Below are 27,859 nucleotides of genomic sequence, written 5' to 3' on the forward strand. Positions count from 1 at the left end.
CCCCGGGCATGGCCACCCTATGGCAGACTTCTGGCTGCTTGGGGAAAGGCAACAACCCCCTGCCACAAAGCACTTGGTCCTCATTTAGCTCCTGCTTCCCCCTTCCTACTTCAGTTATCGACTTACTAATGAAAGCATCACAAAATCTGGAGCATTTTGCGTTTGCCAGACTGCTCAGCAGTTATCTCAGGGCTCCTTCCCCAGCAGGCGATGCCAAGGGCCAGGTGACTCCTGCCCCCAGAAAGGCCTAAAGGAGCCTTTAAAAAGTGCAGGAGCTGGGAGATGGATTTACTTCAAGCAATTTTAGAAAAATCCTTTATCCGTATTTGGACCAATATGGTAACTGAAAAACAAGACTGCAGCACTACTTACCAAATACCTTATTTTAAAGCCACGTATTGCACTTCAGTGCAATTACATTGACTTATCTCATACTCATCCTGTGATGGGATTAGCTACATAGCGAAGTGTGCTGCCACCTAGTAGTGATGTATCAACACTTGGCTTTGTAGTAATAGCTCAGATATAGGACAAAAGATTTCTATCAGCTGAAGCAATATATCTTAATTTCAAAACCAAACCACTGTAGTAGAAAGAGCTTTTCACTACAACTTTTTATGACCTCACATGGCAAACACTGATGCAGATAGTTAACCATTTGTGCAGGTCACTGCTGTTAATGCCATTACTCTCATTTGCAATGTAAGTGCCTTTATTTCAAAGGACCAGACCTTTGCAGAAAAATTATTTCTTCTTGTATACATGAAGTCAAAGCTGAATACCTGAAAAATGTACAGAAGGTAGATTATCCCGCCCTAAAGTAATACATCAATCCTATCAGTGAATGTATGGTTTATTGAAAGTGGGGCATGAAACACTTTACTGTGAATATAAATTTATAAACAGCTCTTGATGTATGTGTTGTTTTTGGCAAGGCTTACCAAATAATGCAATTCACAGTACATTTAATTTAGGAATGTTTGCTCATTGATCTTTATATCAATTTTTTTTTTTTTTAAAAAAAGAGTTGAACTTCCAAATCATAAATGACCTATTTTTGTCAATTATAAAATATTATGAATTTGCAACCTTTTTATTCTAGTACTCAAGGAACTGCCAGCTATTTAAAACTGTACCTTTATCATTATTCACAAAGTTTAACAAAAATAAATACAATTTTGAGGTTGTCTTTGGCATGTCGTATTCAAGGCAATAGTATCTTTTAGCAGCACAGTGCAAAGAAAGACAACATACCATACAATGCACTACTAGATTCAGCCTTACAAGGAGAAGAGAACGTAGTACAATGCAAACTTTAATGTCAATATATACAGAGCTTTAAAGAAAACATTTTTTAAAATTAAATGAAATAAATACAATATGATACAAAATCCACAATATGCTTAGAGAAAGAAATGACAGTTACAATATCTGATAACGGGGACCTTTTGTATAGTTTCATCTTTGAAGTACCTCAGAGAGCATGTGATTCATTGCACGCTGTTTTCAATTAATGCCCTTTTGTATATTGAGATTTATAGCCAGTCACGTGCCAGAATAGTTTTAGCTCTAATCAGAGTATCAGTGCAAGATGCCAAAGTGCTTGGGATATTATGACACTGCAATTACTTAGCAAATGCTGCTCATAAGCCTAATGCAAAACATACAAAATAGGAACACTTTGTCCTGCAAAGGAGATCCGCCTTGAGCATGTTTTCAGTCCTCACGCATATACACGCAAAAACAACAACCCCACAAACCCAGATCCAATGTTATTCAAACTCATTATTGGTAATAGGCTATCTCCCAAATCTTAATTATTAAGAGACATAATCAAAGATCATTTATCATTTAAAGCTTTCAAAGTAAAATTGCTTTCTTTATATAAGAAAATCTCAAGAAAGCCTGTCACCGATTAACGGGGAGGAGCAAGGGGGCAGGTGAGCAACTTCTATTTACATAAGATACCGTAATACTCAAATCAACTTTATACCTATACACTAGGGTGTTGGTTTTTGTTTTGCTTTGGATTTGTATTGTTCTATTCAAGTGAAAATACAAGCTTATCCACAAAATAATTTGGGGGAGTAAACGTTTAAGAAAATACACTGAAGTAGGGACAAAATTTATTCAGAGGGTACTTAACTAAAGAGAAGTTAATGCAGAAGGATGGTACATGGTGTATAACAGGGTATGCATGTTACCAATAGGTATACCAATACATACTCAAGAAAAAAAAAAAAAAAAGTGAACTTTCAATGAGCAGCTTGAAAAAAACCTGTAGAGCTGTGATAGCATTACATAAGGACCCTATTATCATGGCTTAGGAAGCCTTCTGAAATCTGCTCCTCCCTTCCCTCCCACAAACATTAGGAAAGTTTCAACTCTGGTAGGATTTAAAAACTTAAGTGCTACAGAAGTACATAAAACCCCATAATTGCATTGATGCATGAGCCTTATTTCATTTATATGAATCAGGATAATTACTATATTACTATGTAATTCATTTAACTCAATCCTTATAAGCTCTCCTAACTTTTTAATTGCAACATTTGACAGCAGAGAGAACACTAGATGCAGCCATCTGTCACTGCAAATGACCAGTGTATACTGCAAGTAACTTCCAATTGTTGCTTTGCTAGATGTAATTTTAACTACTGGACATATTAATTTCTTCAATACATATATTAAGATTAGCTTTGGAAAATGAATTAAAACACGGAAGACAATTCAAGCTCAGTATGACTGACTTGGGTAAGGATTTGGATGCCTTCTCTGAATGCTAGCAGAACATTTAAAACCATGGAACATGGGCCTCAACTAGAAGTATGCTTAGACCACCTACACCTTAGGCTCTTTACAGGGTCAAGAAGAATTTACTAGTTTCAAGCATAATGGGAAAAATACACAACAACAGCATTTAGACAAGCCACAGAACAGCAGCTTAAATGAATCTACCCACGCTAATGTTTGCTGGTATGGGCACTCTTCATTATGCACCACTGGCAGATGTTGATGCCACTGTGTAGCTTTTGAATAAAATACAGGAATACAATAGAGTTCTCTGGTTTTCAGCGAAAGAAAAACTGAAGATAGTAATTGCAATACCCAGCTAATGAAAAAGAAGCAGATATGTCAAGTATGGGCTCCAGCTACAGTTCAGGTCTGTAGGTATCTAATCCTTTCAGTGAGAACCATATCAGACTGCTAGTGAGAGCTAGCACTCACTTATAACTGCCATTATCAAAATAAGAGTAGATGTCATTTTGCTGGCAGTAACAGAGATCACACCCAAAATATCTGAGCAGTGAAGAAGAAAATGTTTGTATTATAGTATGATCATAACTAGTCTTGAACTGTGCAGAGAGGATATGAAAATGAAACATTACGCTAACCTTTCACTCCAACCAAGAGCATGTTCAAGTGTTCTTCCATTTCAAACACTGAACTGATAATGCATCATCTGTTCATGAGTATTAATAATTGATTGAACAAAATCTGAGCTTGAAAAAAAATGAGGTTACAACAGAAGTATCAAAGATAATCATTAAATACCATATTAGAAGTAAATGTGTAAGAACTCTTTTGTATCCCTGAATATCCAAAATGTTTCAAAACAGATATGCTGAAATATTCATAGCAAGTTAAGTTCTTTCCCTCAAGTGATTTAAGGATTAAAAATCGGCATACCAGAATACACTGGTCTTGTCAGATATCAGAAAGATGTTTGTCCATATGTTTTTCTTGTGATAAGACAACTTGTTAATGTTGCAGTCACTGAAACCTTGCCTTTGCCCCAGGAGTACCATTTGCACTAAAGGCTAGCAATGATATAAAAACACACCAGGGATAGACTTATAGATGTTTAAAATTCTTTGCTAAGAATCAGAATATCCATCTTGTTTGCGCATATTTCTTCTTACCACCTTTCTTTTGACAAGAACTTGAGTATCTTCAGCTGCTTACAACTGTATTTGTGCAAAATGCTTTTAAGGTGCTTATAATGTGGTGCTTCTAAGCAAGCTAAAAGAAAATACCAATATAAACACTGTTAAATGATTCATGAATAAAGCCATTAAAGACCAGCTGCTACCTTATGGGAAAGCTGAAGACAATTCAAATTTGACATTTTAGTTCTGTTCCATTCCTTGCATTACCCTCTACCAACGCAGTTTTTCCTAGTGCATTACAACCCACGTTACACCTTGACCTTGGTCAAGGTAGCTTATTTTTACCACATCTATTCTACCCCTCTCTACTCAGTGAATTCAAATTCTTCTGGTAGTTATTTATACATTGACGAACAAAATTACAGACTGTAAATGAGAGGTTTACATACATACTTCTGGGCCAAGGTCTCTGATAATAAAAAGGATGAACCAACTGCATAAGACGCAGATTTGGTACTAAACAATAAGCTTTCCAGGAAGCAGTCGTGTTCTTTGATAGCTTTCAAGCATTTCAAACAGGCACCTCAAAATCAGGCACAAATTGCCCCAGTATGCTTCCAACATCTACCAAACACTCAAGAAATTTAGTATGGGGTATGTTCTGCATGATACAAATAGCACACCTATGTTTGCTATATTCATTGAGCCTCAAATCTACATATATTCATACCTAACTATTTGGCCAGATAATTTCCATCTTCCCCCACCACAACAGAAGAAAGCAGCTCATCTAACAGTACTTTCAGTGACACCAAGTACTTCACAGGTATAAGCAAAAACCAGCCAGCACCCTCTGCATTTTAAGATCTGAGTTACTATTGCCATTCTTGGCAGTTAGGCCAGAATTCTTCGGAAAGTTTTTTCTTCCTTTTCTTCCTGTCTCAAAATGCAGAGTTCTGCCATCGTAGATGTCTTGTAATTTGCCAAAGCTATCAGGAACAGGAAATTCAATGACAGCAAATCAGTCAACTACAATTTTTGGTCACTTGCATTCCCCAACTGTTCACAGTCTAACTGTTGGTCACTAATATACTTACCTAATGTTTAAAATGCGTACCATCCTACTATGTCAATACAATTGTACAGTAATGCCTACAACTTGTGAAAATATTTTACTTTAAGCTTATTATCTCTGAATGTATTAGTTCCCAGTCTATGAGCAGATGCAAGTCAGCACTGGTTTTGAGTCAGAAAACTCAAAGGTGATTCTGGCCCTGAGATTTGTTTCCTGTCTATCACAGCACGTAGAAAGAGCTGAAGTCCTAACACCAAGACAGAGAGAACAAGTGAGTGCCGGCAACGGGATATTGTCAGTAACTTGCCCTTAACTATGAAATTTCTTGGTCAAAATTCCCTTATCTGGGCACACTGCAAGGCTTATTTATTTTCCCAAGCTACCCCTACAGTTAGGCAAATAGAATTTTGCATTTATGTTCTGTAGTATTTGTACATGCGGCTAGAGATTCAGATAAAAGCAATGTTCTATAAAAATCAAATAAATAAAATTAAAATCCACATGCCAAGTTTGTTATAACAAAGTGTCAGTTTGTCTCATACACCAAACATACTTAATATTGGATATACATGTATTCAGTGGAAACATCTGCCAAGGAAACAGTAATACAGCCACTGTACAAATGGATAGACAATGTAATTATTTTTTTTTTAAACAAAACTGGATTGCATGATGTTGTCTTAAAATAACAATGTTATTTCAATCCTTAATTTTGACTGTTTATACACATACGTATTTTCTCCAGCTCAGTGCAGGACACAGTACCATTCATGGTAATAATTTGAAGTGTTCATTTTCCTGTAAGAGGCCATTAGTTAACCAGCATTTCTTTCAGGTCACAAGTGATCAAGTTGATTTTACAGGTAAAGTGCAGGACCTTACACATTGCTTTTGTTTATATTTTCCACATAAAATTATCAGTTACTGGCACCATGCAAACACAGACCTGCCAAATTAGCATTAATGCATTTAATATTGGCACAATACATTAGTCAGTTTTTCATAAAAGTAATGAAAAAGTGAATTAAGTTGAATCAGTTAAGTGTCCAATTACAAAATTAAGAATTTGTCCTTCACAACAGGATTTAAATATGTGAAGAAATTAAAAAAACCTTACACTGACACTTTTTTATGTACAACTTGGTCATTGACAACGGTCCCCTAAACCATTTTAAAATGAACCCAGCAAAACTATACAGAATGCGAAATAATATTTGCAACAGATCTCTTAAAGGACAGTGTAGAGAAATTCATTATGGTGTGTACCTGATGTTAAATTAATTTAACAGATACAGCCTGTAAAACAACACAGTATGAACCTGTGGATTTTTTTTTTTCTTTTTTAAAAAAGGACTTTTACAGAATTCAAGTAGTGTAGCAGGAAACCATAGATGCCTTTTGATCACAGGTCAGGCAAAGTAGAGCCACTTATTGGATTTTCCCCTTGCTTCTGTTTGCTAAGGTGTCCCAGTGGATCTATAAGTCTGTAGATGTTAGCTTTTTCATGCTCCGTCGTTGAGCTAAACTCGAGGCTGCAACAGGCTCTAACACTGGCTGAAATGTCTTGTGATTCAGTGCAGAATATGTAGCAGCCATGGCTCCCTAGAGAACAATGAATCATATAAAAGATTGTAAGTCTTTAAAAAAAAAAATAAATAAAATAAAACAACTCAATATTAAATTCTTACAGAATTCTATAAAAATTGGGCTTACAGTAGGTCACATTTTATGAAGTTTGTTTCGAAAGAAAAAGAAGATTTATTACTGAATCCTTCAGGTTTCTAAGCATGGGTGTATGACATCTTTTTCTTTCCCGTGTAGTTCTTCTACATACCTTAGATGTAGCAGTAACCTCTTAATGTGGGTCAGAATCAGGATCTTCCAAGCAATATTAGAATCAATTTATCAAATACAGCCACTTAAGTGGCTATTCAGGTCCCGACTTATGAACACAACATAATTAAGAATAGCTTTCACAGGTCTTTGCTTTTTAATTCTACAAAATTGATGAAGTCTTAAAAGCTGTTTGCATATATTAGAATTTGCTTGTGTATCACAGGTCAGAATCATAGATAAAAAACAAACAGATAAAGTACAAAAATTGTAGCTAGATTGCTAATTTGTTGTTGTTGTCAGGAGACTGTAATAGAGTTAGAAACAAATCTCCAAAGGTTTCATAGAATCATAGACTAATAGACTATCCTGAGTCAGAAGGTACCCACAAGGATCATCGAGTCCAACTCATGGCTCCACACACACACAAAAAAAAAATCAAAACATATCTGAGTGCTGTGCACATGCTTCTTGAGCTCGCCAAAACCACTTCCCTGGGGAGCCTGTTTTAATGCCTGAATTTCTTGAATAAGCATGCTAGGGCACCTGTGGAAGTCTCAGATAACTGTCTGAGCTGGTTCGTGTATGGCCAAAGCTACCTTAAGCTTTGAAAGCACAAAAGGAACAAAAAGAGAAGTCGAAAAAAAAAAGTTAACTGATTATTTGTCTGCTTATATAACTTAAGTGAGGATGTACATACTAGCAAAGAGAAAAGAAAGCTAAGCACAAAAATTAGTATGCCTGTAGCTCCAGAGGTGACCCAAACCATTGCACATCCATCAGCTCAAGCAATATTCAGGTTTACCTTTACTAGATGTGGTGCATCTTGCCTGTTTAGTTGATAATGAGGCAACTGGTCCCTACACGCTATCCATGAATGTTTTAATACTTGCTCTGCTGTATACCTCTGATGCGGATCTACATGAAGCATATGTGATAACAAGTCCTAGATAAAAAACAACAAACACATACCATTCAGTTAAAATAATCTTAATACAGACTATAAGGCATTAATTATGGCAGTTTTTTAAAAAGGATCTTATATGGCAGGGATAAACAAGGCAAACACACAAAGCAGCAGATAAATTGGATCATTTTGTGCCTTGACACTGCAGAAGTCTGAAAACAATGTGGTGTACTATAATCAGTTTAACAGAACAGGCCTTTATTGTAAAGAAACTTACTGTTGCTTCCATGTTTCATATTTCATTTTGTTTATAACATGTCTAGAAGACCAAAAATAGTATTAAAATCTAACAGAAAGTGCTTATGGAAGAATATTATTGGCAAATACCTTTCCTCGTTCCTACTAGGCACTTGGAGTCTGCAGCATATTACAGTTGAATTCATATACGTATATGTGTGTGGATACGTATATGTGTGTGTATATATATATACACACACATTCGTTATATACTACCAAAGATTTTTTCCTTCAAGATATATAAAGAGTAAAACCAAACAAGAATGAACATTTGTTTTTGGCTGTTTAGAAGCATTAGTAACAAGCTAGGAATTGTAGTGCTGGTCAAAAGATGAGCTGGATGGGAAGTACACAGAAAGACAGGAATAGCTTGAAAGAAAACAAAATATGAACAAGCTGACAGAATGTTCCCTTTGTTTTAGGTACAAAATGTTAAATGTTCTTGACTATGCAGAATTGAATTACTTGTGCTAAGACAGAATCAGCCAACAAGTATTCTGAATTACTCCTATTGGGATGAACAAATAACACAGTCCCAAAGGATTAGGTAAAAAAAAAATTAATACTAACACCAAGATTTATGAAAGGTAAAAATAGTGACTAAGATACCTACAGAGTAGGCCAACACGAAACCCTGAGAACGCATACAGCAATTGATATGTGGTGCATGACAGCATCTTTAAACAAAGGAGCATAATCAAGCTGACAGACTATTTGCAAAAATATCAAGATATATATCAAATCATTAGTTTAATTGCTGAAAGTAGTAACAAAAATACAAAGACCTGACAACTTCAGTGTCAAACAAGTCAAAAGAGTGAGCCTATACTACAGGAAAAAAAAAATAATACAAAAACTAGTCAGCTACTATAACTAATGTAACTGTAAAAAGACATCCTTCCACTTAAGTAATACCACATTCATCTGGTTTTGGTCCAATATAAACAATGAATTAAATGATTAGGAAAGCTTATACAGGAACCCATCCTACCTAAAATGGGTATCAATGACCTGGGTGAAGCAACAGAGCACACCTGTCATGTTTGCAATGAGAACTGAACAAGAAGTACAGATTAAGAAGAAAGTAAACTGAGGGAGATGATTGCATTCTTTCAGCCAGCACAGCCAAAGAAATGGAGACAGAGGACAAAATAAAACAAGAGGTGTTACAGCTTTAAATCAGAAGAAGCTTCTTCCTCATTAAGGTAGTCAAGAGAAGGCTGCCTGGGCAGGTTGTATAGTCTTCACCCTTGGAGGTTTTTAAAATCAGACTGAATAAACCCCTGAGCTGCCTATTCTGATCATGTGCTGACCCTGTTTTGAGCAGGATGTTGGTGACCTTTATTGCAATAAACTGCAGACAAGACTAGCAAACTTGTGTGTTAGATCAGTCTGTTTCATGGCACTGAAGAGATGTTTGTTCGAATTCTACAAAATACCAGGAAAAAACACAACACACATTTATACCTTTGCTGCATCTGAAACAGTGTCCCAGTTGCCTCCACTTAAGGAGAATTTTCCACTGCCTATTCGTACCAGGATCTCCTCAGGAGTATCATTAGGACCATTTGCAAATGGAGTGTAACTATTGAAAGGGAAAAAAAATGTTAAAGAAGTTGTTAAAACCTCATAAATCATTCTGACAAGTACTGACAGTAACACACTCTATACTATCAAATAAAGCATACATTAATTAGCATTTCATCTTTGAAACTATTATTTTCTTTTTCCCCATAATTGTTACTCAATTGTTACTCAAATAGAATAAATAGTAATACAGATTAACAAGATGTTTTAAGTAAGTATCTTAATAATACATTCTAACTAGCGCAGACTTTCAAATCAAGTGAAAATGATTCATAAACAAAAATTATGTTAGACAGCCAGAGCAATTAGGTAATCCAAACCTAGAACAGTACCCCAACAGAACGGTCTAATGAAGCTGGAGTAATATAGAGTTTGGGGTATGTACATACATTTTCACAAAGAATGAGCAATATGTGAATACATCTACAATTTGTGGGAAAAGCTGCAAGACAAATCAATCAAGATTTGTTATTATTTATTTTTAAGTGAGTTTGGGAGGCTTAAACCACAAGATTATTGGTTTGGGAGGCTTTTAATAGTTTACTGGCTTTCCTGTAAATTCAGATTATTTTCCTTACAAATCCGACTGTGAAGAACAAAATAACTCACCTGGCAAGTCTGAAACCCCTATCTTAATGACTTTTCAGTCATTCACTTAGACATTCAAAAGTACACCTTTTAACAGGATCAGAAGTAGTACAATGTTTTGGCATCTCCCATGGTCATAGACCAGTACCAAGTTAGTTTTAATTTTAAAAAAATTAAAATCTCAATCAAATTAATTAACTCATAACACCCATCAGACATCAAATCAGTACTACACGTTAATGTGTTGTATCTTAGTACTTTGAAAGCTTTACATAGAAGTCAATCAACATCAAAGGTTTAGGAAGTATCCCAACCAGTTTAGTTGTAGTACTTCAGATGATGAGCTTAAGGGGAACAAAATGGAAAGCTAGAAAACCAAGTTGGACCATTCTTCTCCCTTACTTGTTACCTGCTGTGTCTTTTGTTCAGAAAATGTTTCTTACACACGCAGGCAGTGTAATGCCCAAGATCTGCATAACTGCATATAAATAATACAGAAAACTGAGTTTTGATGACAAAACTGTAGTGGCGATAGTTATTTTACAGGGAGAAGTACTGTATGATCAAGGTTTCCAAAAGACAATATTTATAGATAAAAATGGAAAAAATACTTAACCTGTCAGTACAGAAATTGATAAACGCTATTAATTTTTGAAGTACTTTCTAGTCCTTAATGAAAGCTTAGATGAAAGTTTAGAAGTTTAGAAAACTGGAGAGATTACAAGCCAGCTCATTCTGTAAAAGGGCCATGAATCAAGGCTGCGGAAAGAGATACAAGAGGATGGACTGCAAGGGTGGGGGGGAGAACAAGGGGCAGAAGAAAAAAAAGAAAACCAACACATGGTTTTAAGGATTAAGAGCTTTCCCCTAAGCTAGGGAGAGTCTTTAGCATCCTCTAGTCGTGTACTAGGGAAGAGAGAGAAGACCCGAAACTACCTGCAAGATAAGCCTTGTTTATGTTCAAATTTATAAACTCACAGCTTCCTGTTCCTCTTCAGAGTCTTTGTTATTCTGCATTCAAACCAGTGAGGTAATATCTTACAATTTTAATAAAAGCATGGATTTGTGCAGCATGCTGTAACTTTAGGTAAACAAAATAAGCTAATATTTCTCACCCTGCCAACATTGTGTAAAGAAGAACACCCAAGCTCCATATGTCACAAGCAGCATCATAACCTTGTCGCATGAGAACCTTTAAAAAAAAAAAAGTTAGAGACTTTTCATATATATAAAAAAAAGAAAAAAGCCACCCCCCAACCCCAAAACACTACACACACAGGATGAGGAAGGATAAGTCAGTCCCAATATAGTTTCAGAGGCTTCATTTCTTGTTCAATATACAGGTTACAGTAACTATTGAAAATATTTCTTTGGGAAAATACGTTCCCAGAAAGATCCTCAACATGCAACCATCTTATTTTTGAGGGTAGCCTCTACTATTTTTAAAAAGTATCACAGAAGTATCACAGAATTTTCTAGGTCGGAAGAGACCTCAAGGTCATCGAGTCCAACCTCCAACCTAACGCTAACCCTCCACTAAACCATATCCCTAAGCTCTACATCTAAACGTCTTTTGAAGACTTCCAAGGATGGTGACTCCACCACTTCCCTGGGCAGCCTGTTCCAGTGCCTCACAACCCTTTCAGTGAAGAAGTTCTTCCTAACATCTAGCCTAAAACTCCCCTGGCTCAACTTAAACCCATTCCCCCTCGTCCTGTCACCAGGCACGTGGGAGAACAGGCCAACCCCCACCTCGCTACAGCCTCCCTTGAGGTACCTAAAAAGAGCGATAAGGTCGCCCCTGAGCCTCCTCTTCTCCAGGCTGAACAAGCCCAGCTCCCTCAGCCGCTCCTCGTAGGACTTGTTCTCCAGGCCCCTCACCAGCTTCGTCGCCCTTCTCTGCACCCGCTCAAGCACCTCGATGTCCTTCTTGTAGCGAGGGGCCCAAAACTGAACACAGTACTCGAGGTGCGGCCTCACCAGAGCTGAGTACAGGGGGACGATCACCTCCCTAGCCCTGCTGGTCACGCTGTTCCTAATACAAGCCAGGATGCCGTTGGCCTTCTTGGCCACCTGAGCACACTGCTGGCTCATATTCAGCCGACAAAAGACTTAAAGTAAACACACATACACTCGTATTTACAGACACATCTAAGGAAAACTAGCAGGGTAGGTTTTTGTTTTGTTTTTAAAACTACTGAAAGGATTAAGTATTTGATACATCAAAACCAGTGTAGACAAAATGCATGGCAGCTTAAGATACCTCTGGTGCCACGAAATTTGCAGTGTAGCACGGAGTCAGAAGTAGTCCATTTTCTCCTCGAAGTTGTTTCGCAAATCCAAAATCACAAATCCTGATAGAATCAGCATTATTTGAATCATCCGTATATAAAATATTACTAGGTTTAAGGTCTCGATGCACTACCTTTAAAAAAGGACATTTTAAGATCTATTATTTCGAAGATGTAAAATTTGCATGTATGTATGTTTGTACAATTCTTAACAAACAATAGGTATAGTAAGCCAGAGACTAACACTTCCATGCACTTATCTAACTTTCAAGTAACAAAAAATGTATTTCAGTAACCACATAAAAAAGCATACTGGCTCATAATGCAACTGTAACTAACATAACAAGCTCACAAACAAGCATAGAACAAGTATCTACCATTTCATAAGTAAAAGTGAAGTTAGAAGGGCTTTCAGAATAATTACATGGGTCACTTATATCGTCTTTTATGAAAAATACTCAAATCTTCTCTTCTGATGTTAAAAAAAAAAAAAGCCACTCAAAGCATGTAAACAATAGCATTTGTTAACTCTAAGAGCTGTGAATAAAACAAATCACTCACTCCTTGGCAGTGCAGGTAATCCACAGTCTTAGTTATAGTGTACAAGACAGCACTAGCCTCTCGTTCCGAGAAGAACTTCTGTCTGAGAATTCGATCGAGCAGCTCTCCTCCTTTCATCAGCTCAGTGACAAGGTATATGAATCTACCATCATCATACACCTGAAGAAGTTTAACAAGCACACATATATACAGACATACATATTCATCCAGATCATCCATAATTACAGAACCTGAAAAATCTGAAAATTACAGACTAGATTGTTCACCCATTCACGTATATGAACATAAAGTGCAAACAGCAGGGGCTGTCAAATTTAATTCTGCAATTCAAGAGCCTTAAAGCATGAAGCCTAAAGAAAGCTTGTGTCATTCTGTGAAATAATAGATTATTAAATCATGACTCAGAATGACATTTCTTCAGTCTAGGAACTTTTGTTTATAAGAGGAGACTAGCTCTATCACTCCCTTATTCCTCTTCCCCTCCAGAGGATTTTAAGCTGCTGATACTTTGCATGTACATGACACATGCAACTGCTTTTTCAGATTCAGATCACCAACACATTAACTGATTATTTGAAAAAGTCGTATTTCTTCTAATTTAACATGTACATCATTTCTCACTTCAAGTTCATTAAGCAATCTTTATAAAATATTAGTACCAGGACACTTAATACTCTATACTTTACTATATATACTGCTGTCGATATATTTTGACATGCAAAGGAAATGTAAATCCCAATAAACTCCCTACATCTATATTTATATATAAACATGTATTGACTAGTGTGTAATAAGAGGTAGCAGAGAGAGGTACATACATCCTTTAAAGTAATAATATTTGGATGCTGTCCATAACGCATGAGAATCTCAATTTCTTCTGAGGGATCCCTCTTACTTTTATCAATGATCTGCAAAATACAGTAACATGAAAACAAATTTTGCAACAGTTTCAAAAATGTCAAGAGTTCATTACTTCTTATTAATTGTGACTAATTCATCTTCCAGCTTCACATCCCTGTTTACTCAGTTCTTGTTCTATCCTTGCTACGGGTTAAATCTATCATTAACGCAGCCTAACCTGCTCCAGTGGACAATGGAATTCACTCAACAGCCTGAAGCACCACTTCCCTGCAGGCCAGTCCCAACCTACTGGGCTCTCTCATTTATTTTACTTCAGGTGTGTTCATCATCATACAGTATTTTCAGGCTTCAAAACTGTAGTTTTGAAAATTAGTTCTTCAATGCCACAAGTTTACCCACAGAAACAATAACTACAGAAGCCAATATGCAATTTCAGTGAAAAAAGAAAACACTGTTTTCATTTCTCACTGCATATGAACAGCTACAGTAACTGTAGAATTCAAGCATTTAAACGTCTGCTATGCAATAAGTCAAAAATAAATTTATTAAAAGTACCTTTACAGCAAACTCCATATTTGTAGCTATGTGTATACACCGCTTGCAAACAGAGTAGGAACCAACACCAATATCTTCCTTCAGTTCATATACATCAGTAAACTGCACACTGTTTCCATGAAGTTGCTTTAAAAAACAAACACATACAAGCTGTCATCTAAAACAACGAGAACCTATGCACTATTTCCAGCAGCAAAAGATTTTTTCCTGCTTGCCCGTGATCTCTTTTGAATCCTCTCTCCAGAAAGGCAGCATCCTGGTTCCCTGCACCCCCAGTTCTGGAGTTAAATACCCCGTGGATTGATTTTAATAATGTGTATTTTATAATAGCCTCCACAAAAAAAAAAAAAAAAGAACAAACTGCAAACTCTACATACTGGTTAATCTTTGGCGTTTGAAAAATGGTTTACTGAATACATAACTTTTACCTGTACTATTGGCAGTATATTGGTGAGTGGTGATATTTTATGATCTTCTACAGTAGTAGTTGCAACAAAACTAAATCCTTTGAAGAGCTGATGTGCATTGGCACTAGGTGGGACTCCTGGAGAATCTAGTTGAACACACACTTCATTAGCATGACTAAAGCTTAGCAAAGCTATTTTTTGAACATTCAGTAGAGGTATGTTAGAAGAAACATTTTGAGGGAAGAGACAAAAGTAGCACTAGACATTGAATTAAGACTTCTATCCAGTGATCTGTCTTACAGTATTTCAGCGACACACAACATAAGTAGTACTTCTATGTTTCACCTAAAACTGCAGAAATCAGTGTACGAATACATGTTTTTAGAAAGAAATTTACTGAAGCACAACACTATTTATGCAAAATAAATATCATAACCTTATGTTCAAGGACTGCCTAAGAGTGCCCATACATTTTGCTACCTCAGCAGTATATATGCAGATAAGGCAGAAATGAAGCAATACAAAAATATTCAATTAGTAAAAAAAAAAAAAAAAAAATCAGAAAACCAAAAAACATTAAGCCAAATTTACCTCAGATTCTATTATGTGCACTTTTGAATTCACTGTTTGAAATTTCAAAATAAGCACAGCTTGATAATTCTGTATAGTCTATCAAAACCACAGACACTCTCCAAACAAATATGACAAGTGGTTTTAAAAGTTGGATGCAATAGTAGAGAAAAAAAAATCACATAAGAAAATCTGAAGTGAATACACTAATCAATGAAAAACAGCACTTACTGTCTTTCTTCCAAAGTTCAGTTACTTAGATTATTGCACTAGGAAAATTTCTAAGAGACATGTTAAAAGTTAATTTTAAAGGCTTCTTGAAACTAGTTGAGATGTCTTTGAAAATAATTTAATAGTATAGGTCCTCAGTGCAGTGAGTGTGTTGTCCTGAACTTCTCAGGAGTTACTTGATACACATAAGAGAACTCAAATATTTGAGACTCACATTCAAACAAACTCCATTAGGTATTGACAATAAAAGAAAAGGGAAGCCTGGATAGATTTAAGACAAAATTAACAGGTATTCTCCTTATAGCAGAACAGGACTTGCCCTCTACCTTCCTTGTCATTACATCCAGGGAAACCATAATTAAAAGAAAAGAACAAAGTTGGTTGTACATTAATAATAAATGCTACAGTTACTTTATTAAGAAGGTATTGGGTTTACATATTTTATCTTTCACTACATATAAAATTCAAATCTGACCAGTTCCAGTCTTCTATTTCAGTCCACAAATACCAAATTAAAAAAAAACATTTTACCCCTATAGTGCCATAAGCCTCACCAGCTAATAAGTGAAAGATGCACAATTACCTTTTGGTGTTTTTGCTGTGAATTCTGGATCAAAACAAAAGGTATCTTCTGGTTTTCCAGAAGCAGGTTTAAATGGGGGTTGAATTTCTCTTCTGAACAGTTTCTGAAGTAGAAGAACAAAGTTCATTTAATTAAGAGTGAATGAAGCTTCCATCATGTAATTTTGCCAAGCTAGAGGGTAAGCAACTCAAATGTCATTGTATTAAAAACAGTTTTCTGAAAAACTGCATAGTATACAGCAATTAGAGAGACTCAATTACATATGCAAAAACAGAGTTATATTTATTTCAAACGCTAAGTGAATTGGTACCAAGCAAGTCAAACACACAGCTCTTGCTCTTTTGAAATCTCCTCACCTACCAGATTTGTCCTTTTTAAACTAGGGTAGCAGACTGCCATTTATCACCAGTTCATCTTGGGCTTATTCAGAGAACAGCTACCATGCATCTTCTATCAGTCACCTCAGATCTGGTTCACTGCTATTTTGGACAGTGGTTACCACCCAGAAATACCCACTCCAAAGGGAAGGTATGCAATATAGTCTTTGCCTCTGTCTGGGACCCAGAATAAAAATAACTCTCACAAGCAAAGGTTTCCCTCTTGGCAAGGAACTGCCAGTTCCCCAAACTACTCCAGGTTTTTCCTGACCTACTAAACTAAGTCAGAAGGAGGGAAGGAAAAGTAGAACAAAGGCTTCTCATTTTCTTCTCCTTTACTTGATATGCTTTAGAAAAGCACTTTGCCAACTGTTATCAAAACAGCAATATAAGTCACATTTACAATGACGAGTCTCATTTTATGGAAAATTTCATGTCAAATTATGTCAAAGTCCCACACAAATTTCAGGAAGTTGAGAACATTTTTTTTTTTTTTTGGCATTTTTCTTGTCCTGTCAGACCTCGTACATGTAATAAAAAGCAAAAAAAAAAACACACAAAACCCCAAACCAAGAACACACAAGCAAGAGAGACCTGATTTCATCCCCAAAGAAAATGAAATAAAATACTGAAGCGTTCATTAGTACCACCATAGCTAAATAAATATAAAAGTTAGAATTCCACAGTTTTTGAATTTTTTTGATGGTACTCATTTCGTATTCAGCCCCCTAAAAACAACAAAAACAATAGATAACCTGAAACCACATTACCACTGCCTTCTCTTACTAAGTGTACTCACATAAGATGAAATTTTCCTGATACTTTAAAAGTCTGCTTGCTAATCAGGACTATGTAGATGCTGCATAAGCACAGCTAGAAAGCTACCTTTTCAGAAGGAAATACAGGAGGTAGAGGAAAAGGATAATGCTAAAAGGCTTTAAAGAACCAGTTAAGAACAGCAGTAACTAGCATTGCGTGTAGTCACATCAGCATAGCAACATCATTCCTTGCGTCTATCCTTCTCTAGGCATTACAGCAAAGGCATGTTTGCAGGGTAGATATATTTGATATAGAGCACCTCATTTTTGCAAATGTTTCTGGGCAACACATCTCAAAAGGCCCCACATCAACATGCTTGTTAAAAATTAAGAAAGCAGCCATGGACTTGTACAGACTTCTGATCACCTCAAAGCATGAGAGTCAACACTTCAGCTGTTCATGGAATATGACTGATAAGAGAGGAATGCGCTACAGCTAACTACAGTTAAGTCAAAGAGAACTGTAGTCACAGCGAGGCTTTGTGACCTGCATGGAAGTTATGAGACATGCTTGTACGGGATGGACACCTACTCGAGAGAATGATTCTTGCACACAGGGAGTGCCAGCATGCTCTCCAACTACAGATGATGTAACTGACAATTTAAGCTTTAGAATGCTGCAACTCTAATTATTAAACAATTGAGTAATCAATTATAAATTGGACACTTTTTACACCATAAATACAGTTCCAGATGCCAAGTAAGGTTGCAGTAGAGGCCAGAATCTAAGTCAGCAGTAGTGTAGTGTTTATTGCACCCTATTCAGAGGCAAATACCTATATGCTACAAGGTAGGCAAAAATAAGGAGTTTTATTCAGATCCTTTCCTACTTACATTCCAGTCAACAGTAGAAAAAAAAGGATGTCTCTTGATTTCTTCAACTCCATCTGAACCAGCTCCTGAACAAAGAAAACACTGAATTTAAAACATTTTGAGGGCAAAGTCTTTGAACGAAACTGCAATACTGCGTGTTGCTTTTTTTTTCCTTAATTTGTATATGCATGGTTATATGAGGCATATAAAATATTTGATTGAGCGCATTTGCCTACCTGATGAGACATACAAGAATAAAAGAAGACCATAAATACAGTGTCAATACTCCTTTACTCTGACACTGTCAAAGCTTTGTTCTCGCGGCTAATAGTAACTGGTTCAAGAAAGTAACCATCCATTAGCCAAACCCAGAAAGTCACGACCCACGCTAACATGAAACGGTATCAAAAGTCAAGTCTTACCAACCATCAACGCTGGAGCTTGAAGAGTCTCCAGCAACTGCTTTCTTTAAATAAGAAATTCAGCCCACCTACTTTTATTTCAATGATCCAAAGAAGTGAACCCACCTAATCTATTTGATGGGTTCCTTTTAAACAACATTCTCAGAAGACTTTGAGCTTCAGGGCTGAGAAACTGAGGCATTCCAAGTTTTGCCCTAAATGAAAACAGAAAATGAGTAAGAGAAAGAAATTTAGCTTACTAAAAAAAGTGTACATAAGCATCACCGCATAATTTGGTGTATTAAGGACCTATTCTAAAGTCTTGTCTGGTGTATACATTTAACTCATTAGCTTTAAAGTTTCACATTCTACGTGAGTGATTTTCAAAAGCAAATAAAAAACCCACACCACACAAAAAACTCACTCCCTTCAAGACCCCAAAACAAACGTCATGCTAAAACATAGTAAAGCAATTATCTCAGGAACACACAAGTATTTCAAAAATATCTTCATGTCACCAGTAAGTTATCACCAAAATGTCTACCAGAAGCAAGGCCCAAAGAGACTCACCAAATGCAGAATTATTTCCAACTTGCTATTATCCCCTAAAGTGATTGCTAACGTTTAACAGTTAGTATCTCTATAAATTCAAACTGCCATTTGTTAAGAAAGCTTTCTCTCTCATCCCTTCCTCAAATATCACCCCCTCAAAAGGCCCGAGGCTCTGCATGTGGTCCAAAGGAAAGTCTTTGTTAACTAAGCACAAATAAAGATGAGAGCATGTTTGCCTAACAACTTGCTTCAGAAGTCACCAGTTCACCCCGTTTGTCCTGTTGGACAGCTTGTGCTGCAACTGAGGTAATGTAATATGAAAATGTGAGCACGTAACTGCAGTCTCCATATATATGTTCATAAAAGCAGCACCTGATTAACTACTGCTTACAAAATAAGGTATGCTCTAACAGTAGCAAGAGTATATAACAACATGAATGGCAAGTAATGCTGTTCCAATTCACTGTAATGTTGTTATCTTTATTATACACCTGCAATGAAGATGCAAGTTTATCCCTATGATTTCAATTCCTGCAGATACTTAACAGAATTTCCATAGTCTGGGATCTAAACTGTATTTATTGTACATGTGCACAGAGGCAGTGCAATGGGGTGGCTTTTTTGTTTCTCTTCTATTTTTAATGCTCTCAAGCACAAGGATTTGAAACAAGCTGTTAAACACATTTAAATTAAGTTTTCTGATATTCTAAAGAGTAAGAAAAAATACTTACTTCAGTATCATATTCATAGTTTCATTGCGATCTTTACCTTGAAACGGTAGTGTACCAGTAAGCATTTCAAACTGAAAAGAACAAATGTTAATCTAAATCAACACTTTTCCCCCAGTTGCTCGAAGTGTTAAGTACTGTACTGTTTCCTATTGCTACATTAGGCAAACTGACTTGACTTTTAAGAGAGATTATCAAAAAGTTCACAAATCTAAAATTTTGTTTTTAATTGTTAGTTCACATTATAACAGTGGCAGTTGTGATGATGATTAGGAACATTTCACAGCCATGAGCTACTTTAGAGTAATAAAATCCCCTCCATGCCTTAATTTTAGGCTTTGCTGTACTATGAAGGGAACAATAAGAGTAAGTTCTAAAACTGTATTTTACTTTTAATGCCAGTATGTATATTTGTTTGATTCTCTAATGCATTACAGCAAAAGCATAAGTGCTAGCATTACTGACTCATTACTCTACTCCACTCCAGCAGTATTCAAACTTACTCTTACAAAAGCAATTGATTTTCCATTAAAACAAATCTTCATTTTTTTTTTTGTCAATTATTTTTTGGAAAATAAATATACAAACTGAAGTTTCACACTATGACAACGACTATTCAAAACAACTAAACTGACCAGGTGCATGATTTTTCAGGTTCCTAGTAAGTACTCCTTACCTAAGCAGGTAAAAAGTAAAATTTTATTCAAACTACTTGTTATTTCAGTAGCACTTTGGTCATCAAATTCTACCCCCCGCCCCCCTCACCCAAGCATTGTTAATTAAATCTGGACAAGCCTATTCTAGACACATTATTTCACATTCACTTTAGACATATGCAGCATATCGTGACCTTTAAGCGAGGTAAGCAGCGAAGCATACAGTACCATAAGAACACCAAAGGACCACCAGTCAGCACTCTGGTTGTGCCCTCGCCTGTTTACTACTTCAGGTGCCATGTATTCTACAGTACCACAGAAAGAATAGGCCTTCTTCTCTTGATCTACTGATTCTTTGCTGAGTCCAAAGTCTACAACAACAGCATTACAAGAATATAGCCAGTAAAGAACTTCAGGAAAAAACAACACTGTATATGGCATTTCAAAATGAAAGCGTTGACAGCTTTTGTTTGCTTCTGTTCAGGAACATTATGTTGTTATCCTAATGCTTCATGAAACAAGAAGCTGCAGATATCTAGAGAGGCATCAAACATTTAACTTACTATATGCCACCAAAGCCATTCTACAAGCTACAGATTAGCCATCAATAATACTACTCAAAATATTAACACTTCAATATTTGAAGTGTTACATATTCAGAGCCTTAAGATAAGCAAAAGATCTTTTTCTGCTTGCTACCTGCTTTATCCATACAAAAGACTGCATGCAATTAAATGAGTTTCAAAGATCGTAGTCTGTATGCTCTGCTATTACTGAATGATGAATTAAAGTCAGACTAAAAATAATGTTGTTATATAAGACAATATAGTTCTGCAATGTGAATCACAAGTTCAGTAAAGAAGTCTTTAAATGCCAGAACACTTTTTTCCTTCCTTGTCTATTCAATGGCCTTGCTGAAACAAGTCCTTGATAAGACTTTCAACATTCCCTTTTATGAGAGGGGAAATGACTGCTAATCAACGATACCCTCAGTCTTCCCACTTTCAGAAGGAAGTGAAAGACTGAATTGGATTTAAGTGTACTGTTCAGAAGTTTTTAAAGCAGTGCATTTTATAAACAATTTCCAACGTCATTCAACTCTCAAAGAGTTTAAACAATTTTTTTTCCCCACTCAGGATCTAATAGCAATATAAATTCATTACATATTTGGATCTATAGATAAGTTTCACCTTAAATGTAATTTCTTAGAAGACATATTTCAGTTGTTCCCTATAAACCATTTCCCTGCAATTTCATTTGCCTTTAAGAGTGATAATCCTGAAATACAATAATAATTAAGAAGAGGTCTTATTTTGCACTACGAGCTTTTTATACCAAGAGAACCTCTGTTCCTTTTATATTTCCCTTATAAAAAAAAGATCCACGCTTAAAGTTGCTGGCTGAGACTAACAACTTCTTGATCTTCAACTAAAAGGCATTTCACAGTAAATCTTGACATAGCTTAGAAATTTTCATAACTTTAGTTATTAAAACACTACCATTGGAACTGAAGTTCATTTAAAGTAAATCATATTCAATGGCTGTTTTTGTATTATCATCTATATTTCTTTTATTTTAACCACAGTAATTAGGATCCGCATTTTACAGTGATATTACTGCTAATACTGGAACCTGATCAATACAAAGATCAGCCAAAGCGAAAAATAACCTCTGTGGAAAATGCATCAGGATATGGTAAAAGAAATCATCTGATACAGTCTCCCGTAATCTAAAAATGCTTCAACAGAAGTACTTAGTGGTACATAAAGAATTATTATAAATGGAAGTAATATTGCTCAGTTTTTATATGAATCAGAAAGAAGTTCTCTAAGCAGCTAAGTACTGGCCTCACGCTACAACTATCACTATATGTGTCTTAGGTTTGTATCTATAAGCTTATACAGAGATATACACAGAAAGTGCTGTACTAATAAATATTACCTACCTGTTAACTTGATATGTCCTGCTTCATCAAGCAAAATGCTGAAAATTAAAATTCACATTCACCGATACACATAAACAGGAATGTTTGCATATAACATTTAAAATATAGTAGTTAATTTTGATCTCCGACTTCCATCATTAAATTAACAAACCAGTATTATTGCATTTTAGTCACAAATGCATTTTTATAAGATTATGTAAATAAACAATGTAAAAAATTGAAAATATTTTTACATCACTACAGTAGAAAATGCAAAGCAACAAGCAAAATACACATAATAGTGGTAAAATACATTTTACTTTACTTTTCTGGCTTCAGGTCCCTGTATACAATTCCCAAGCTGTGAAGGTGATCCAAAGCAAGGGCCAGTTCTGCGAGGTAGAATTTCACATCTTCCTCTGTAAACATAACCTAATAAGAACTGTATAGATTTACCTTCTGATCTTGTCTTCAGTTTTTAAAACTGCAAACTAAAAAAAAATACTCCTGTCTGCCTTAATTTCAAAATAAGTTTTAAAAGTACCCCATGAACCGGTAATTCATGAATTTACCTAACAGAAATGATACAATAATACATGCTAATTATCATGATAGTAAACATCAAGTAAAAGAACAATCTGCAACACTTAAGAACATCTGCAGTTACCAGAAGGCACTAACTTTTAAGATAATGAATTTAATTGTTGTGTTTGGTGTTACTGACCACCAGCATTTTCAGTTGCAATCCAACGTAAACTGCTGTCCACTGCATCACAAAATTTGACATATCAACAGCTATTTGTGTCACTCATTGTGCATCTCTGACCTCACATTACCGATATTTAGAAAAAATAGCAGAAGTATGCTAAATAAAATACTTCGTAAAAATAACTGCGATGAGAAAATTAGCAGTGGGTTAAACCAGGAACCTACTCTGTTCTTCTTAGGAAAAGAAATTTTAAAAAGCCTAAAATCCCTAGCAAGACACTGAAGAACCAAGCAACCTACACAGCATTTTATACAGATGCTTTCCCATCCTAAATACTCAACAGGTTGCTTCTAATTTTCCTATAAAGACTATCTACTTTGGCTCTTGCCGTGTTCTACAAATTACTGGATAAACTAGTAATCTTCAAATGTAAAGCCTCAAAAATTACATCCAAAACTCAACTATTCCCTATTTGTTGAAAATGCCAGGAATAAGAAGAGCCCTCTCAATTGCACAGTAAACACCCTTTAAAACTTTATACTACCATGTTTGGGCTTCCTGATTTAGTAATACACTGATCAATACTTGGTATTGCACACAAAATATGTAATTTGTTGTACCAGTAACAGAAATATTGCCAAATTTCACCGTGCAGTTATCAATAGGCAATGCACAATAAAGCTGTTACACGATAGAAACAGCACATGGAAGTTTCCCCTTAATTTTGTAAGGGCAAAGCTGATACAATCTTCCATCTCCATTCACAAGGGAAAAACATCACTATTCCTTGGGATAACCGAAATGCACATCTCAAAATACAGAAATGCTAAATGGTAACCTACAGCCTTGCAGTAACAATTTCACTTACAAGCTACTGTGTGTCAGATTAAACACAGTGCAAGTGAATTTCATTCAATTGTACCACAGAAGACTTTAATGAGTACTCATTTCATTTCCATAGCCGAAACTCTCATACCCACATTAGAACTAAAACACTAGCAAGAGTGTTTTAATAACCTCATACTAAACCCTACTAACTTAAATAATCCTCGTGTATGCAAAGTATGAAGTACAATGGGTAATTTACACTCAGGTTATCCACTGTCTTTGTATTACCAGGAACTTTTGAAAGCATCTTTTCCTCCTATTAGGAATTTAAAAGGCCCATTTTTTTCCTATATATAGATATGGTAAATGTTTAAATGCCATCATAGAAGGTAAATGAAGTTCCAAAAATAACCACAACACACATGTGGAAACTTTAGAATAATCTCACAATTGTTAATTCTTTATTCTCAAGGAAAGTACACACTTCTTTCAGCTAGCTATTATTATTACACATAGACTTGCATCCCTTAATTTAAGGATTTTGCACAGTCAGTAATCTCAGCTGTGTTGGTGCAAAAAAGAATGGTTCAGTTATACCAGAATTTCCCCTATAATCAGACAGCCTATGTGAGAGCAGAGTGACCTCATTCCTACCTAGTGTGTTCCAATAGCCCTTTACAAGCCGGTCCATTCTTTTAACAGTTTTTAGCCCCTGGTTTTACAACTCAAGTTTAATTAATTTTGATCTCAATTCTTAGAGATGATCACTGTTCTACCAAGGTAAGCTTTCTTAAAAATGAGAGAAAAAACCTTTTCAACTCTTTCTTCGCTTTTACCTGCTCCTGAAGTAAAACTAGATTGAACAAATCAGCTAGATTCTTTCTTAAATCAGAAAACTGGGTTATCTTTTCCTAAGCATTAGCAATAAACATTCACATTTGTGAAAGCACTGGAAAGCTCTCTAACTGAAGTTGTTGTGAAATCTGCCGTTAAAAATTTAGAGCTTTATGGAAGCTTTGCAAAAAGAAAATAAAATCTTAAGGATGGTCATGATATTTGCCATCAAATATTTATTATATTAAATTTAAGAAAAAACAAGGCCAGGCTGCATCATATTCCCTCCTCTGAAATTCTCTCCCAAGAAAACAGAAATGAAAAATTGTAGTTCCAGTTACACACTAAAATTAGATGGCAGAGGGGTGTCTTAAAAATGCTCATTCACAGTTTGTGAGATTAAACATTAAGATTTATATTATAGCATTATCCAAGTTTGCAATGCAGCAAAAACCTCTTACAGATACAGGTTTCCAAGAGCACCTAAGCTAACTGTGAGCATAAGAACTATACATCTGCTTTAGTTTTGATGAATTTTAATTTACTTCAGTTGGGTTTCCAAGCAACAAAACATTTTTAGACAAAAGGACTTGCCTTTGTAGACAACAGAGAAAAGCTTAGGCTACTAACCAGTACACACTTAAGGTTACAGTTCATTATTCTACAATATGCAAGGAAAACCCAACTAAGTTCTTAAAAACTTCTTAAAGAATCACAGTGGAAATAGCTATAAAAAAAGAATCCTATACTGTCAAAGAAAATCTGCCAAATACTGAGTTGAGATAAAATTTTAGGTACTTACCTCTTTGGATAATCGTGTGAATACATCTCCTCCCCTGAGAAAATCCAATATTAAATATAGCTTCCCTTCAGTCTGAAAGGCTTTAAAAAAAATCAATAGTTGTGCATGACAAAGATGATCTACAAAACAGATCTAAATGCTTTTACAACAGGGAGATGTTAGAGAAATGCAATATTTATGTTTTAGAACTGACATAGTTCAGCAGCCAATACGAAATTTACATGAGTTACTAATTTTAATGAATGATTTCTTGCTTGCTTCTTCACAGAAGACAATCTTAGTCACAAAAGATCATTAAAATACTGTTCTTTTATTTCTCCTTTGCCAAACAGAGAAACTCCAAGTACATTAGCGACTGTGTTTCATTTTCACTCAATGAAAATTAAAAGACCCTGCAGAACTTCTATGAATTTTCCAGGAAATCTTTACTTTCAAAAGTACCCAATCTAAAAAAAAAAAAAATATGTTGTCCTGGTTTCAGCTGGGATAGTTAATTTTCTTTCTAGTAGCTGGCATGGTGCTGTGTTTTCGATTTAGGATGAGAAGAATGCTGATAACACACCCATGTTTTAATTGTTGCAGAGCAGCGTTAATGCTGAATCAAGGACTTCTCAGCCTCTCATACTGCCTGCCAGCACAAGCAGCTGGGAGGGGACAGAGCCAGGGCAGCTGACCCACACTGGCCAAAGGGATACCCCATACCTCATGTCCTAATGCTGAACAACAAAACTGGGGGAAGTTGGCCAGGGGTGGGCTGCAGTTGCTTGGGGACTGATTGAGCTGAAAGGCTATTTAAAAAGTGTGACCAGCTTAACGTGTTACAGCTTAACAGTCCATCATCAGAAGGAAACCCTCATCTGAATTTCATCTGAATAAAATTGTATATATGCATGAAAAATATCAGATTTGCAATTACACACCATGTGCGTTTGCATGCTAAAGGCAAAATTCCATAGGCAACAACTGACACATCAAGCTACTACATCCACATGAAGAGAATCAGTATGAAAAGGAGTAGCAAGGAAGCCTAACACCAAGTCTAAAATACAATTATAAAAGAAAGAGGTATGCACATTTAAACTCCTCAGGCAATTCTGCAGAGGCTACTTTAGAAATGCTGGTAGATTTCTTATACTTAAGGTTCTTTCTGAAGGTCATTGAGCATCATCATGGCAGAACAATTCTTCCAGCCAGACCATATGCTTTCATGTAGCCAGACCATATTATTTCACGTATGAAACATCCCATGTTTCATATATTGGGACATGAGCAATATTGAGCAGGTCTTGTTTTCTTGTCCTTCTTACCAGTTAACTATATGCCATCTTATTTTATCATACTTAAAAAGAAAACTGTGTTTTAAAGCACACCACTTCACTATCAAGAACAGCAATGTTTCAAGCAAAGAAAAGCTGTACCAACAAAAAAGTACCAACCATAGTGCAGTTTGACGATAAATGGATGATTTACTTCTACTAATATATCTCTCTCCATTTTTGTACGAACTCTATCCCGAACTGGTGAAAAAAAAAAAAAAAAGAATACTAGTATCAAAATATATTATAATATAAAAGGAACAAATTAGAATATGGGAAATTTTTAGTGTCCAAGGCAGTACTTTTACCTTTTTAGCAGTAAAAATTAGAAGAGGTTACAATATTTTGTAAGTCTTCCACAAAACACATTTTCAGACAGCAAAACTGTATTTTGTTTCTTGCCTCAACTTTTTTCTTTAACTAGAATTAACTATTTCACTGAATATAAGCGTTCTGACTGTTAAGATCACTTTTTCCCTCCTCAACGCTCCCCATTTGTACAGAGTCAATTGCCTTCATTAAGGCATCTTCTGAAAGCCAGAACTAAGTTAGCTTTCTGTCACGCCTATAACAAGAATGACTGACTTGAGTTTTAGCCACAGTAGAGTTCTAACTTAAAAGGCAAAATGAAAATTGTTTATTAAATTAATCTGCTCTGGTAGAACAAAAATAAGCAGAAATAAGTAATGCAATTTTAAACTCTGAAAAAGTAAATTTTACTACATAATTAAAGCTATCTGGCCAGATTTGAAATCACTGATAAAGTTTTAAGATGAAATTTATTCTCAAAAGAAATATTTAGACAACAACATTTAAGAGAGGTGCACTGAAAATCTATTTTCTGAAGTTTAAATAAAAAGATACA

At 35.6% G+C, this 27,859-nt stretch overlaps 1 protein-coding gene across 2 annotated transcripts in view; it reads right to left on the bottom strand.

Moving 5' to 3' along the window:
- Positions 1–1,184: 1,184 nt before the first annotated feature.
- RPS6KA6 (ribosomal protein S6 kinase A6) overlaps positions 1,185–27,859 on the bottom strand; it is a 42,308-nt gene continuing 15,633 nt past the window's right edge. For both annotated transcript variants that reach the window (XM_084534669.1, XM_084534670.1), the window contains exons 5-22: positions 27,115–27,195; positions 25,679–25,758; positions 22,831–22,937; positions 22,527–22,564; positions 20,810–20,952; positions 19,929–19,999; positions 18,772–18,860; positions 18,266–18,330; positions 16,237–16,339; positions 14,874–14,998; positions 14,446–14,571; positions 13,848–13,937; positions 13,030–13,188; positions 12,441–12,602; positions 11,293–11,369; positions 9,470–9,587; positions 7,604–7,744; positions 1,185–6,567 (exon numbers count right to left, since the gene is read on the bottom strand). In XM_084534669.1, coding sequence (XP_084390795.1) covers positions 6,442–6,567; positions 7,604–7,744; positions 9,470–9,587; positions 11,293–11,369; positions 12,441–12,602; positions 13,030–13,188; positions 13,848–13,937; positions 14,446–14,571; positions 14,874–14,998; positions 16,237–16,339; positions 18,266–18,330; positions 18,772–18,860; positions 19,929–19,999; positions 20,810–20,952; positions 22,527–22,564; positions 22,831–22,937; positions 25,679–25,758; positions 27,115–27,195 — 1,901 coding nt within the window. In that variant the 3' untranslated portion in view covers positions 1,185–6,441. The remainder of the gene's footprint in view (positions 6,568–7,603; positions 7,745–9,469; positions 9,588–11,292; positions 11,370–12,440; positions 12,603–13,029; positions 13,189–13,847; positions 13,938–14,445; positions 14,572–14,873; positions 14,999–16,236; positions 16,340–18,265; positions 18,331–18,771; positions 18,861–19,928; positions 20,000–20,809; positions 20,953–22,526; positions 22,565–22,830; positions 22,938–25,678; positions 25,759–27,114; positions 27,196–27,859) is intronic.

The sequence above is a fragment of the Aythya ferina genome (genome assembly GCF_964211825.1).
Source record: "Aythya ferina genome assembly, chromosome: 13".
NCBI lineage: Eukaryota > Metazoa > Chordata > Aves > Anseriformes > Anatidae > Aythya > Aythya ferina.